Here is an 11,523-nt window from a genome sequence, read left to right as displayed (position 1 = left end):
TAGCCCATGTACGCTAATGCATTAGCGTAATGCGTAATTGAATTTTATTTAGTTTTTCCTTCATGACTTTTAAACCTACTAGTATGTTTTAATGTAAATATTATTAACATAAAACTGGGTTTATGCAGACCCCATCGGCCACAACTACTGCCAGTCGCTGTCAAATAATTCAAATAAAGGTGTTACCCAAAGCGTTTGGAACGGATTTGGATGTGCTTAACAAGGTGCCTTGTTGAGTACTTTTGCACTCGAGTGACACTGACAGCTACAAATATTTATCGTTTAATACCTGGGATGCGTACTTAAATTGTAGTACAGAATTAAGCTCCCAAAAAGTATCAAGCGTTGGTGGTATAGTGGTGAGCATAGCTGCCTTCCAAGCAGTTGACCCGGGTTCGATTCCCGGCCAACGCAAAGCTCTTTTTCTTTCCTGCGTGTCTTTTTTTTCTTTCCTGCGCCCGCGGTTATAATATATATACAATTACAATTGTATTCCTGCTATCTAGGACCTAAGAGGTCGTTGCGCTAAAATTTTGTAGTAATCTTGTAGTAACACTCATAACGTCTGCAAATTAAACCGTGACTTAAATCACCGTGTAACATTTATAACTACATGTAACAATCTCTAAAATAAGTGTCATAAATGGCAGAGCCCTCAAATCCTTCCTGTACAAGACAATTAAAAAATGTTCAGATTCCAGTTCATCAATCAGTTTAAACACAGCCATTCAGACTGCAGGTCGGATATATAAATGAAAATAAAACATTGTACCAAATTCACGTGATGGGATTCGAATTACTGTAATATTTTAAGGGTAGTAGTGAGAGGAATACAAAAAGGACAAAAAAGGTTACTCCTGGCATATTCTGGAACTGGACTCTTGAATATGACGCCCACAAGACTTTTGAGGATGCTCTCTACGGGTAGTAAAAAATCTAATAGTAATGTCTTTGTGAACCACTTAAAGTCTTAAATCTGGATTGATACTTTCTCCTCTGTATCTGTAATGGTGTTGTGTTTGTTCTAATAAAGTTTTGTAAAAAAGGAGAGGGTGCTGTGGAATGGAGATGAAGTCAATTGTCAACACTCCTAACCGGTAGGTGGCGGAAATGCACCATTACGTTGTTTGCCAACCGCCACAATTCACACGAAGATGAAATGGTTCCTACTTCCTTCTTAATGTGACGTATCTTTTCTTGCCGGAAATTATATTGCTCACGGTGTTCGGATCCAAGAAGAAATATGCTGTCAATATTTAACTCAATCCCCACGCATATGGTAAATTTGATCGGGTTTATGCTATTGTGTCACAATAAGATCCAGTCTGAGCTAGCTAGCCTGGGGTGCATTTGCGAAACTTGCGATGCTACTTGTGATGCTAGCCAAACGTTATGCTCGTCTTCAGAACTACGACCATCCTCATCAGATGTAGATTTTATGCAATAATAAGTACGCGTCGTTGGTCGGTTTAACTCCGATTTATTTGTGTAGTAACAGGAATGCTTCCAATCGATGCTTGAGCAGTTACAGTAGGGATTCACCATCTGCTTTGATGTTATGGGGTTGAACGAGCATGTTGCTTCCATTCATTTGTTGTAGGATTATAAAGGCCAGAAACTGGCTGAACAGATTTTCCAAGGGATAATCGTCATCTCTGCGGTAACTATGCATCTCAATGAACACAAGTAGATCAACCCAGCATTCCAGTTCTCACTTTATGCGGTTTGTTTCGCCCTTTAGGTGGTTGGATTTATGTATGGTCTAATCATTCAACAATTTGGATGGACTGTGTACATCGTCCTAACTGGATTTGTTGTCTCATGCATTGTGAGTTTTTAGACTACTTTCCATTTGCACTCTTGATGTTGACAATTTGCATAAGCTGATATCTCATTTCTTTTTTTAAGGTGACACTGCCCCCATGGCCAATGTACAGAAGGCATCCCCTACCTTGGCAGCCTGTCATACCAGAGACCAATGCTGAGTTCATTCAAAAACCTCAGGAGAGTCAAAAGAAAAAGAAGCATAAATAACTCCTAATCATCTGGCTATTGATGCATCCTTTTACATTGGAAATGTTTTTTGATTTATCTCACAGCCCACGTGTTACAGTCTGAAATACGTGTCGAATAAAATTTGTGCGTGGTCGATATTTGTCACGATTGAACAGAACACTCAGAAATCCTTACCACATCATGAAAAGTACTAGAGGCAGCATTATGGCATGGGCATTACTGCATGCTAATGGAACAAGTTCAGTGGTGTTGATCAACGCTGTGGCTACAACAGGAATAACTCACTGTTTGACCCTAGACAATGAGATTATTTGGTACAGGCAAATCAAATATTTTTAAATAGCCATTCCATAAATGGCCTGATGTAAATTTGCCCAATTTCACTCACTGAAAATAAACAATAAACAAGACCCACAAATATTTTTGGGAGGTGCGCTGCAAAAGGTCACTTTAGACATCACGGGAAAAGGGTCATGTGTTCGGGCATCCATAAGCCCCTCCCCAGCACTTCCCTGCTTGACTATTACAATGCCACAAGAAACACGAAAAAGGTCAGAATATTTTAGGGAAGGATTTATCAGAAATAATTTTATTGTTTATATCTATGATACAATTTGTCTACACTGTGGATAAGACAAATGAAAATAAGTATTCTATTAACGATACTCTGGCTCACATAAATTAACACACTAAGTACTCAATTACAGCAAGTTACGTAATGTCATTTCAACGTAATTTATGTTTGCATAGACATTGTGAAAAATACTAAACTATAAGGATATAAATAATGTTATACAGTTATTTACATTTCAATGTTTTGCATGGTGTCAATGCAAAAATAGGCGCAACAAGCACAAATGAGAATCTAGGTAGACGGACGTGGCACTTGCCTCATTGGCTAAAGCTCTATGGTCAAGTGTTCTTTTTTTGTATTCTTTTTCTAAACCTCGAAGGCGACCTCCTCAAAGAATTTCAGTTGTCTCACCATCACAGCATAAGCGTGATACTTGTCATCACCCATCTGCTGACGAAGGCACAGCTGCAATGAGAGAAAAATGAATGAGAACCATTTATGTTCTTGTCCTCTTGACACTTTTCGCGGTAGTCTTCGAGTAGTTCAAAACTTTACACACTGGAAAAACAGTAATGTAGCCAAAGTCTGCCTGATGTACATTATTTGGAGCGTTTCTAAAAACATACTTCGCGTTTATCATCGTCGTCCTCATCCTCCATGATTTCCAGGACTTTGTCCAAGAGCTTGACCCCCAGGCCCTTCACTACATCAGTTCTCAGGAGCTCGATGGCCCTCCTGATCTTGGCTGGACCTGACTTGGAGCCTTTGTGAATGGAACATATTGTTAAAAACATCAAAAGTGACAAAGGCACAGTTTGACTCTAATATCTGACCTAATGGGATTTCACCCAGTGACAAGTTCTCCGCTTCCTGTCGAGCCTTGCCGTGGAGCACCAGGGTGTCCCGGTACTTTCGGTTAAGTTTGAATTCTGGCAACAACGTAGAATCAAAGCCATGTTTGTCCACCTCGTTCACGCCATTTCCACCAACCATCCTCAAAGTTTGGGTCATCATGTGAACTAAATCTTGCATGTCTTTGGATTCGCCTCTCCTGCAAAGAACATACACAGTGCTGATCTTTAAATGTGAACATTGCACCAAAAAAAGGCACTGGGGTTTATTTTGTGGTCTTACTCTGCTGTACTGCCTCACCTTTCCCTGCCATCTCCGTCTGCATGCTCTGTGGAGCTTGTGGAAGAGCTGCATTCGTCTTCGTCCTTTTCCCGCTTCAATGAATCACACCAAGGTTTTGACACTTGTCATTTTTTGGTTTTAAAAATGCCCTCAAAGCACCAAGAAACGTTAAGTATGTGTCATACCTTCTTGGTCTGAGAAATAAAGTCTGAAACAGAGTTGGAAACTGGAGTGTTGTAGTGTTGGACCTTGGAAGCAGTGATATCATAAGATTCTCTTACAGCACCTGGAGGATTATTATAATGATTAATCCAGTATGTCATGTTTTGTCCAATGAAAATATCCCGAAATGTAATTGCACTGATTGTCATTTTATTGTTCTGTAGAAGGAGGACTAAAACAAGATTAGGACTGTACCTGATTGGCAGGTGGTGTCTTGCGAGTGCCTCAGTCGTCTTCTCTCTCTGGCAGATAGAGGACGTGCCTGAAAATTAAAATTTAAATTTATTATCGAACTTGATCTGCCTAATTATTCATCCGTCTTCTATATCACTTGTTCTCACGAGGCTTGCGGGTGAGCTGGAGCCTATCCCAGCTAACTTTGGTTGACACCCTGGACTGGTGCAGGGTGCGAATAAAAAAAAAAAAAAAAAGGCCATTCACACTCACATTTTACATCTAAAGACCATTCATGGTTTTCAGTGAACCAACATTTTTGAAATGTGGGAGCAAGCCAAAGTACCTGGAGAAAACATGTGAAAGGACAGGGAGAACATGTAAACTCCACACAGGAAGGACAGAGCCCGGATTCAAACCCCCACCCTCAGAACTGCGAGGCGGCTGTCACCCACATAGTCATTAGTCATTACATCAAATCAATAATCTGATTGCTAACTAAATTAGCAATGTGTGGTGTATTGTGTTTGTATTTTGCAGTCGTGTAGAACTGCGCTACACATTGACAGGCAGTTTAGTTCAATAAAGTGGGCAACATCTTAGAAGTAGCTCTCAATATGATGCAGTGCAGTTCTACACCTCTGCAAACTGCAATCACTGCCATAAACATACTGTTGAATGAACGCATCTCTGACTGTGTCAATCAAATACAGCCAAGCATTATTCACTTGGCAAAGCTGGAATTATTGCTATAGCTGTGGCTATTTGTGTAAAGGTTTTCAGTGTCAGGACTGTTTAAATAAATGAGTTAAGCATTGTACCTTTGGCAGATTAAATAATCCATCTCCACACGATTTAGATGTTTCATTCTCATTTGATTTCTTGCTCTCTGCGCTTCTCTTCCTTGGTTCTAACGATGGTTCGACAGGGCGAGGAGGCAGAGGTCTGTGAGCTTTAGTCTAAATGATAAAAGATGCATATCATTGTAGTAGTATTTTTAATCTAACTTCCAAAACAGGAATCCATTTTACCTCCTGCTGATCCCCATCTGTCTGTCTTGTGTCCCTCCCACTGTACCCAAGTGAGACAGCAGGTTCTTGGGCTGTGAGAACCCGAGCACTGGTTACATTCTCGGTGTTGTTTTGTAATGGAAACTCTTGTTCAGGAGGTTCCTTAACAGAGAAAATTAATTAACACTTTCCGGCATGAACATCTTTTAATTAAAGGCCCCAAGCCACAATTGTAGGAAATGCCAAGGATGCCCTTTTTCCTGCTATTTTAGTTGATATTTGGAATCAGCATGCCAATTTTAATTTTAATCAGCATAAAAATCTAACTCAACAGATTTTTGTTACCAATCACATGCATGTGCACTCTCACACACACTGAGTCTGTGGGTCCCTGCTGTAGGACAAAGCATGCTTGATGGCATGGGACCTTTACCGGGTTTTAGAGCTGAAAGAATGAGGACGATTGTCTTACAACTGTTGGAGGGATTGCTTTTAGCAGCTTTTCTGTAGAATCCAAATCATCCTAAAAAGGTAACAAAACACATGAGGATTGTCCTACAAACATCTGTTTTGATAACTGAACTCACGTGTACGCCTGCATGTTGTGTTAGAGCTCCATTGATAGGTTCCACTGAATAAATTTTACACTCCATATGCGCCTCCGCGTTTTCCAAGGTGATTCTGTGTGCAGATCTCTTCTCAAAATCTGTTTCTTGCTCCACTTCTAGTTTTGGTTCCGGCATGTTAGCTTCTTTAAGGAGCTCCATTGTGTCATCCTTTTCATCATTAGCTGCCACCTTTTTCTCAAAGACAGAAAAGGTGTCCCGAAACGGACGAAACCCATTCGATACTTTTCTCTCATCTGCTCGCCTTTTGCCAGCTGCTGACACAGGCTTTAGTGGAGGCTTTACATGCGTAGGAGGGGGAGAAGGCGCCTTTTTCTCCTCCTGGTGGCGTGCCAAAGCTAATTGAGGTGTCTCTAAAGGCTTCTTTATCGCATCGGCATTCTCCTGTGGATACACGTCAACTTGGATTTTGCTGATTGTTGCCATGGATGTGATGCTGCTTTTGAGAGCATCAGGTGAGGACGACCTTGGCGGTGGAGTTGTCTGAAGTGGGTCGCAGTCTGTGGGACCATTGTGATTTGGGGGTAGTTGTGATATGTCTTTCTGTGGAATGAATATACATAAAACATAATTACCCCTCAAAATATCTACGCAAAGACTTTTCTGTCAGCGTGATAAATATTTATAAAATGTTCTTAAAACTCAACATACTCTGGCAGATTTGTTGCATCTTATTGCTGAAGTGATACAGACTGGTTTTGGTAGTAGTTATAATAGGAATGTGCGTCTTTGTGTTTTCATTTACTGCTTTCACTGTCTTTGTTGTTGTATTATTGCTAGTTATATGTAAAGTGCTTTGTTACAGTTTCAGCTGTTGTGAAATGCGCCATATAAATAAAGTTGTATTGTATTGTATTGTATTGCACAATGTCTGCTTGCAGCTGCTTTATTAAATCCCAAAAATGTGTCAGTTTGACCAATATGCATTTAAAACAGCAATCTACTTACTACAGTGATTATGAAGCTCAATTGAAAATATTAACTTTTTGGCATGAATTGAGGAAGTCTTTAAGGCACCTTATGATGATATTGATTTGTTTGTTCTAGTTTAAAGATGTTTGAGGTCATGACACACATCCAACTCATACAAATATGCCTTTATGACCTCATATGCTGGAAAGGAAAGTGATGTTCTTCTCCAAACTGTTCCAGCAAATGATGCATTGGTATGATGAAAGATAAATATTCCAAATCAGGTTAATTGGTTATGAGGTGTATCTAGCATAACACTATAATTATACATTCGCTGACCTGTTTCAACCTTGGAATTGGTTCCGGCTGAGGACTCTGAGGTAGTCGCTCAGGTTTTGGCCGAGGCTGCGCCACATTGTCTACATCGCTGCTTCTGATGTCACTGCTGCCACCAGCAACTTTCTTTCTTGACTTTGCAGTTTTTCTGAGCAACAAAAACACACAAACGGATGAAGAAGCAACACAACGGGAAGAGGTTATTATAAACTTTTCTTTAAATACAACGTTTGAGTAGTGACAAAGCAAAACTATGAACAAACAAAGGGGTTTAATTACAACCCAGGTTGTCTTTCTAACTTACTCCTTGGTGGCCTCCAGGAACATGGCAATTTGTCGCTTGATGTACGGTTGCCGTAGGATAAGTTTGACATCTGGCCTGTCGTCTGGCCTTTTACACAACATGCTCTTGATCAGCTCTCCTAGCTGGGGGTCGTACTTACTTGGCATTTGTGGTAGCTGAGAGAAGAAAACTAATTAAAAGGGTATACATCACTGCTGATTTATAGGTAATAAAAGTCTCGTGCTACAGTTGACGCTTAAAAGTCGGAGCCTGGCATCTCCTTATCCACACGTAAGACATAAAAGTAGAACATACCCTTCCTTCCACAATGCGATATACGAGCGAGTTCATATCCTTGGCATTGAAGGCGTGTTTTAGTGTAGACATTTCATACACACAGCAACCCAGTGCCCACACATCTGACTGGAAAAGTAAACACAATTGTCAAGCCTTGTAGTAGAAAACAGTAAGATGAGATAAAGGTAATACCTTGTGATTGTACGGTTTATTAGAGAAGAGCTCTGGACTCATGTAGTAAGGGGTGCCGATAAGTGTGCTGGCCATATCATTCTGGTTCTCCAATACTCGGGCGATGCCGAGGTCCCCAACTTTGATTATGTTGGTCTTTGTCAAAAAGATATTCTGTGTTTTAAGATCTCGATGAAGAATATTCCTTTCATGAAGGTACTGAAAATGAATACAAAAGAGGTGACTCCAGGCCTGCTTGTGTTCATGATTTGCCTTCACATGTACATGCAACATACCTGGAGTGCCATGGCAATCTGGACAAACCACTCCACCACCTGCCTCTCTGGTAGCAGCTCTCCCTTTTGCTGTTTGAGTCTGTGGTAGAGGTCGCCGCCTTCACAGAAGCCCATCACTATATAAAGTTGGAGGTCCGTTCCTTCCCAGGATTCCCTGTATGTTACGATGTTGGGATGTCGCAGCTGGGACAGAAGCTGTGCCTCCTGCTCTGCAGCCCGACGTTCCCGTTTTGAGGAGGTGGTTAAATTCAGCTTCTTTATGACATACTGCAGGGTAGGAAATGGGGGGAAAGTACAATATTTTATCTTTATGAACCTTAGTATGCATCCAGCTGGGACACACCGCGGACTGTTCACCAGCCAATCGCAGAACACATACAGAATAGACAAATACTCATACTCCCTTTTAGTCCTCATGAATATTTTGGGAATGTGCAAGGGAAACCATCACAAGCTGAACATGCAAACTCCACACAGAAGCCTTTCCATAACCGGAACCAAAATTCAAAATACGACAGACGTGCCTACCAACAACCTATTTCACTGACCGTCCCACTTTATCTCATAACAATTATTTGTTAGTGATTGTCAAAAGGAATTGACACACTTCACCAATGGTTCTAACCTCAAGGCTGTATAACAATTTAAAGGTTTGAAACAAATCTCTAGTTATAAAATCATGAACATGTTCATGAAGGCGAATGACTTAATACTGGTTGATGTTTGAGACAATGTTCCGGGCTGTTTGAAACAGGCATTCTGCCAAAATGACATTTCCAAACAATTGAAGGGTACTACTACCAGTACTACTTTTACTTCTACAACTGCTACATTACTTTAACATCACATTTCTTTAGGTGCTCACAACGCGTGCCTTGTAGTTTAATTCGTACTATGAATAGGCACAGTTCACTAACCTTATCAATTTGGACGTAAACAAACTTAGCACTTCAAGGCTAGCTGCTACACTACGCTAGCTGCACCCAAAGATTTTTTTTTTTAGCTAAGATACGGTACTCAACTCACCTGTTTTCGGTCTGTTCTGTGCTTCACCAGGTTCACCTCCCCGTAGCTCCCTTTCCCAACCACCCTGATAAAAATATAATTATCCATCTTTCTTCAAGGCTCTTCATAACCGGGCCGTACAACACAGAAGTTACTCAACATTCGCTCCGCGTGGATACGTGTTTTTGCGACCCATAAGCAAGCTGGAAAGCCGACGAAAATCATATGAAATGTGTTCTACAAAAGTTGTGACACTAGCGTAATGGGGAGACGGGATTTTGAAAAGCAGGAAACCATCAGTGGAGTCACTAGGCAACAAGCAGCAGAGTTTGCGACCGAGTGAAGGTCCATAAAGCACTCCAATGGCAGCTACTGCCACCTATCGTCCGAGAAATGCACTGCTAGAAAGTTATTGTTTTTAGAGGCAGTAGGTGGCAGGCTTTGCAAGCGTAATTTACGCAGCCCAACACTGTACTGTAAACACCGAGGTTGAGTGTTCTACCGAATACCGAAATCAAAAAGGTGACTGGATACTTGATCAATGGCAGCAAGATGACATAACACACATAAAGTACAAATACACAAACATATAGCATATAGACGACATATAGACAGGATATAATCGACAAAGCTTTTGTACAAAAACAAATAATGAGGAAAAAAGAATGCTCAGAGATTAGCTAATTCAACTATTCATTGTTATACATGTCTCTTGTTGGATAGGCAGTGTTCGGATGTGGTTGTTTTATTAAGTGTTCTCTGTTTCAAAAACAAAAAACAAAAAAACTTTTGTTTTAATTTCCAATGGACTGCAAAGTACAATGACACTGAAAAAATATAAGGATATAATGTGATTTAGAATAGAGAATATTTTCTACCTAGACTCATGTTAACCCTGTCCATTTCAGCAGTAACATGATCAAGATTCCTATACTATTATTCATCTGTTCACCCCCACTGAAATTAGTTTATTAAAATGTATTCATTTTGTATTTATTTATCTTGTATTGGTAGTATAAATAATACAATGGGTAAAAATGTGTATTACTTTTAGATATTTTGCATCCTTTCTTTTCCTTCATCAATAACTGAACTGGACCATCATTACCTTTTACAAATCAAATGTAGCCGTTATCTTAAGCACAAACGTTTGCCCTTCCCTGCTTAATGCAGACACTTGATCCATGACAACAAAGTGGCATACAGTATGTAACGTTAGCTACACATTAACCAAGCAGCAGCTAAATGGCAAATACAAGGAAGGTGAGCTATCACTTCATTAGGTACCTTTGGTGTGCTGTGCACTTCGTATTAATTCAATTTAATCCACATTCTAATACCACCAGAATCCACATCATAAAGAAATATGCAATATAACAGCACAAAACGGTGCCATGTACAGCACTTGCTGGAGCAGTTTGGAATCAATATCTAATATCATGACAAAAACATGAAACACCAGAGATGCTCATTAATACATTTATTAACTTGCAGATTGTACATAGTTGGATGTAACAAGTTTTGTTCTGACCAACCAACCAGAGGACAGAATAATGCTGACATTAGCGAGGCCCAGTTGGGGCATGAATGACTAATTCTGAAGATTCCTGGGTATTAGATTGACACGTAGCATCAGACAGAGGCTGAAATCTGATTGGACAAAAAATGAATGGAGAAAAAAAAAATCTAACATGCACATTCACTGCTGAAAGCAGTGCAGCCAAGAGAGAGTCTGGGATCCTGAGCTCTAATTTCTAAACCACTGCGAAGTACAGCATGAGGACATTAATAACACTGGTCAACAATTATTATTATTTTTTTAACCAGGGATGCAAGTCATTTTTTTTGTATTATTTTTTCACACTGATTCTGAATCTGCCTTTTTTCCCTCTAGCACATCAGGTTTTATTATTATTATTATTTTTATTATTATCATTATTATTAATAATAATGATAATAATAATCATGAATTAGGGGTTAGTTGTAGGAAGAGGTGATTTTTTTCTGAAACGTCATAGGTAATAATTACAACGCAAGATAAAATGCATATTGTGCAAGCTTCTATAGGTCAAACTTAAAGACATTAAAAAATAATAAATAAATAAATAAATAAATAAAATATATATATATATATATGTTTAAAAACATGATGTGTGAGAGAAAAAATAAATCAGCATAAAATATTAGGAACACATAAAGCCATCTCTGATCAAAATTGTCTCTTTTTGACCTGTGTTATAAAATACTACAGGTACTACTACTACTACTACTACTACTAATAATAATAATGATAGATAGATAGATAGATAGATAGATAGATAGATAGATAGATGGATGGATGGATGGATGGATGGATGGATGGATGGATGGATAGCTAGATAAGACAAATATGCAATGGAGACTTCTTTCTAGCTCACATTCCACCTGGTTAGGTTCATAAAAATGACAGGTGGAAAGGTTTAAGTGG

General features: G+C 39.5%; 2 protein-coding genes and 1 non-coding gene across 4 annotated transcripts; 2 read left to right on the top strand and 1 right to left on the bottom strand.

The window, feature by feature from the left end:
• The first annotated feature begins 342 nt into the window (after positions 1 to 342).
• Positions 343 to 414, top strand: trnag-ucc (transfer RNA glycine (anticodon UCC)). Its single transcript has one exon. It is a non-coding gene; the product is annotated as a tRNA-Gly (tRNA).
• Positions 415 to 1,119: 705 nt separating this feature from the next.
• Positions 1,120 to 2,149, top strand: spcs1 (signal peptidase complex subunit 1). Its single transcript, XM_086039759.1, has 4 exons — positions 1,120 to 1,279; positions 1,601 to 1,660; positions 1,742 to 1,828; positions 1,909 to 2,149. The coding sequence occupies exons 1-4, from the start codon at positions 1,244 to 1,246 to the stop codon at positions 2,032 to 2,034; spliced, it is 309 nt and encodes a 102-aa protein (XP_085895885.1). The 5' UTR covers positions 1,120 to 1,243; the 3' UTR covers positions 2,035 to 2,149.
• A 427-nt stretch (positions 2,150 to 2,576) lies between these two features.
• nek4 (NIMA-related kinase 4) lies at positions 2,577 to 9,406 on the bottom strand. Of its 2 annotated transcripts, none has more exons than XM_086039744.1 (16): positions 9,078 to 9,406; positions 8,052 to 8,318; positions 7,777 to 7,974; positions 7,603 to 7,710; positions 7,309 to 7,463; positions 7,008 to 7,152; positions 5,718 to 6,299; positions 5,603 to 5,653; positions 5,152 to 5,292; positions 4,942 to 5,079; positions 4,142 to 4,208; positions 3,910 to 4,010; positions 3,743 to 3,816; positions 3,424 to 3,641; positions 3,217 to 3,353; positions 2,577 to 3,055 (listed from the first exon to the last, which is right to left on the bottom strand). In XM_086039744.1, exons 1-16 carry the CDS (start codon positions 9,162 to 9,164, stop codon positions 2,957 to 2,959), a joined length of 2,568 nt encoding a protein of 855 aa, XP_085895870.1. In that variant the 5' UTR covers positions 9,165 to 9,406; the 3' UTR covers positions 2,577 to 2,956. The 2 variants fall into 2 exon arrangements, with proteins under 2 accessions (XP_085895870.1, XP_085895871.1); XM_086039745.1 differs by having other exon boundaries at positions 3,910 to 3,932.
• Between the last annotated feature and the right edge of the window lie 2,117 nt (positions 9,407 to 11,523).

This window comes from Filicampus tigris, chromosome 9 (genome assembly GCF_054856515.1).
Source record: "Filicampus tigris isolate MCC_2025a chromosome 9, RoL_Ftig_1.0, whole genome shotgun sequence".
Lineage (NCBI taxonomy): Eukaryota > Metazoa > Chordata > Actinopteri > Syngnathiformes > Syngnathidae > Filicampus > Filicampus tigris.
Note: the sequence above shows the minus strand (reverse complement) of the source record. Positions and strands in the feature narration are given on the sequence as shown.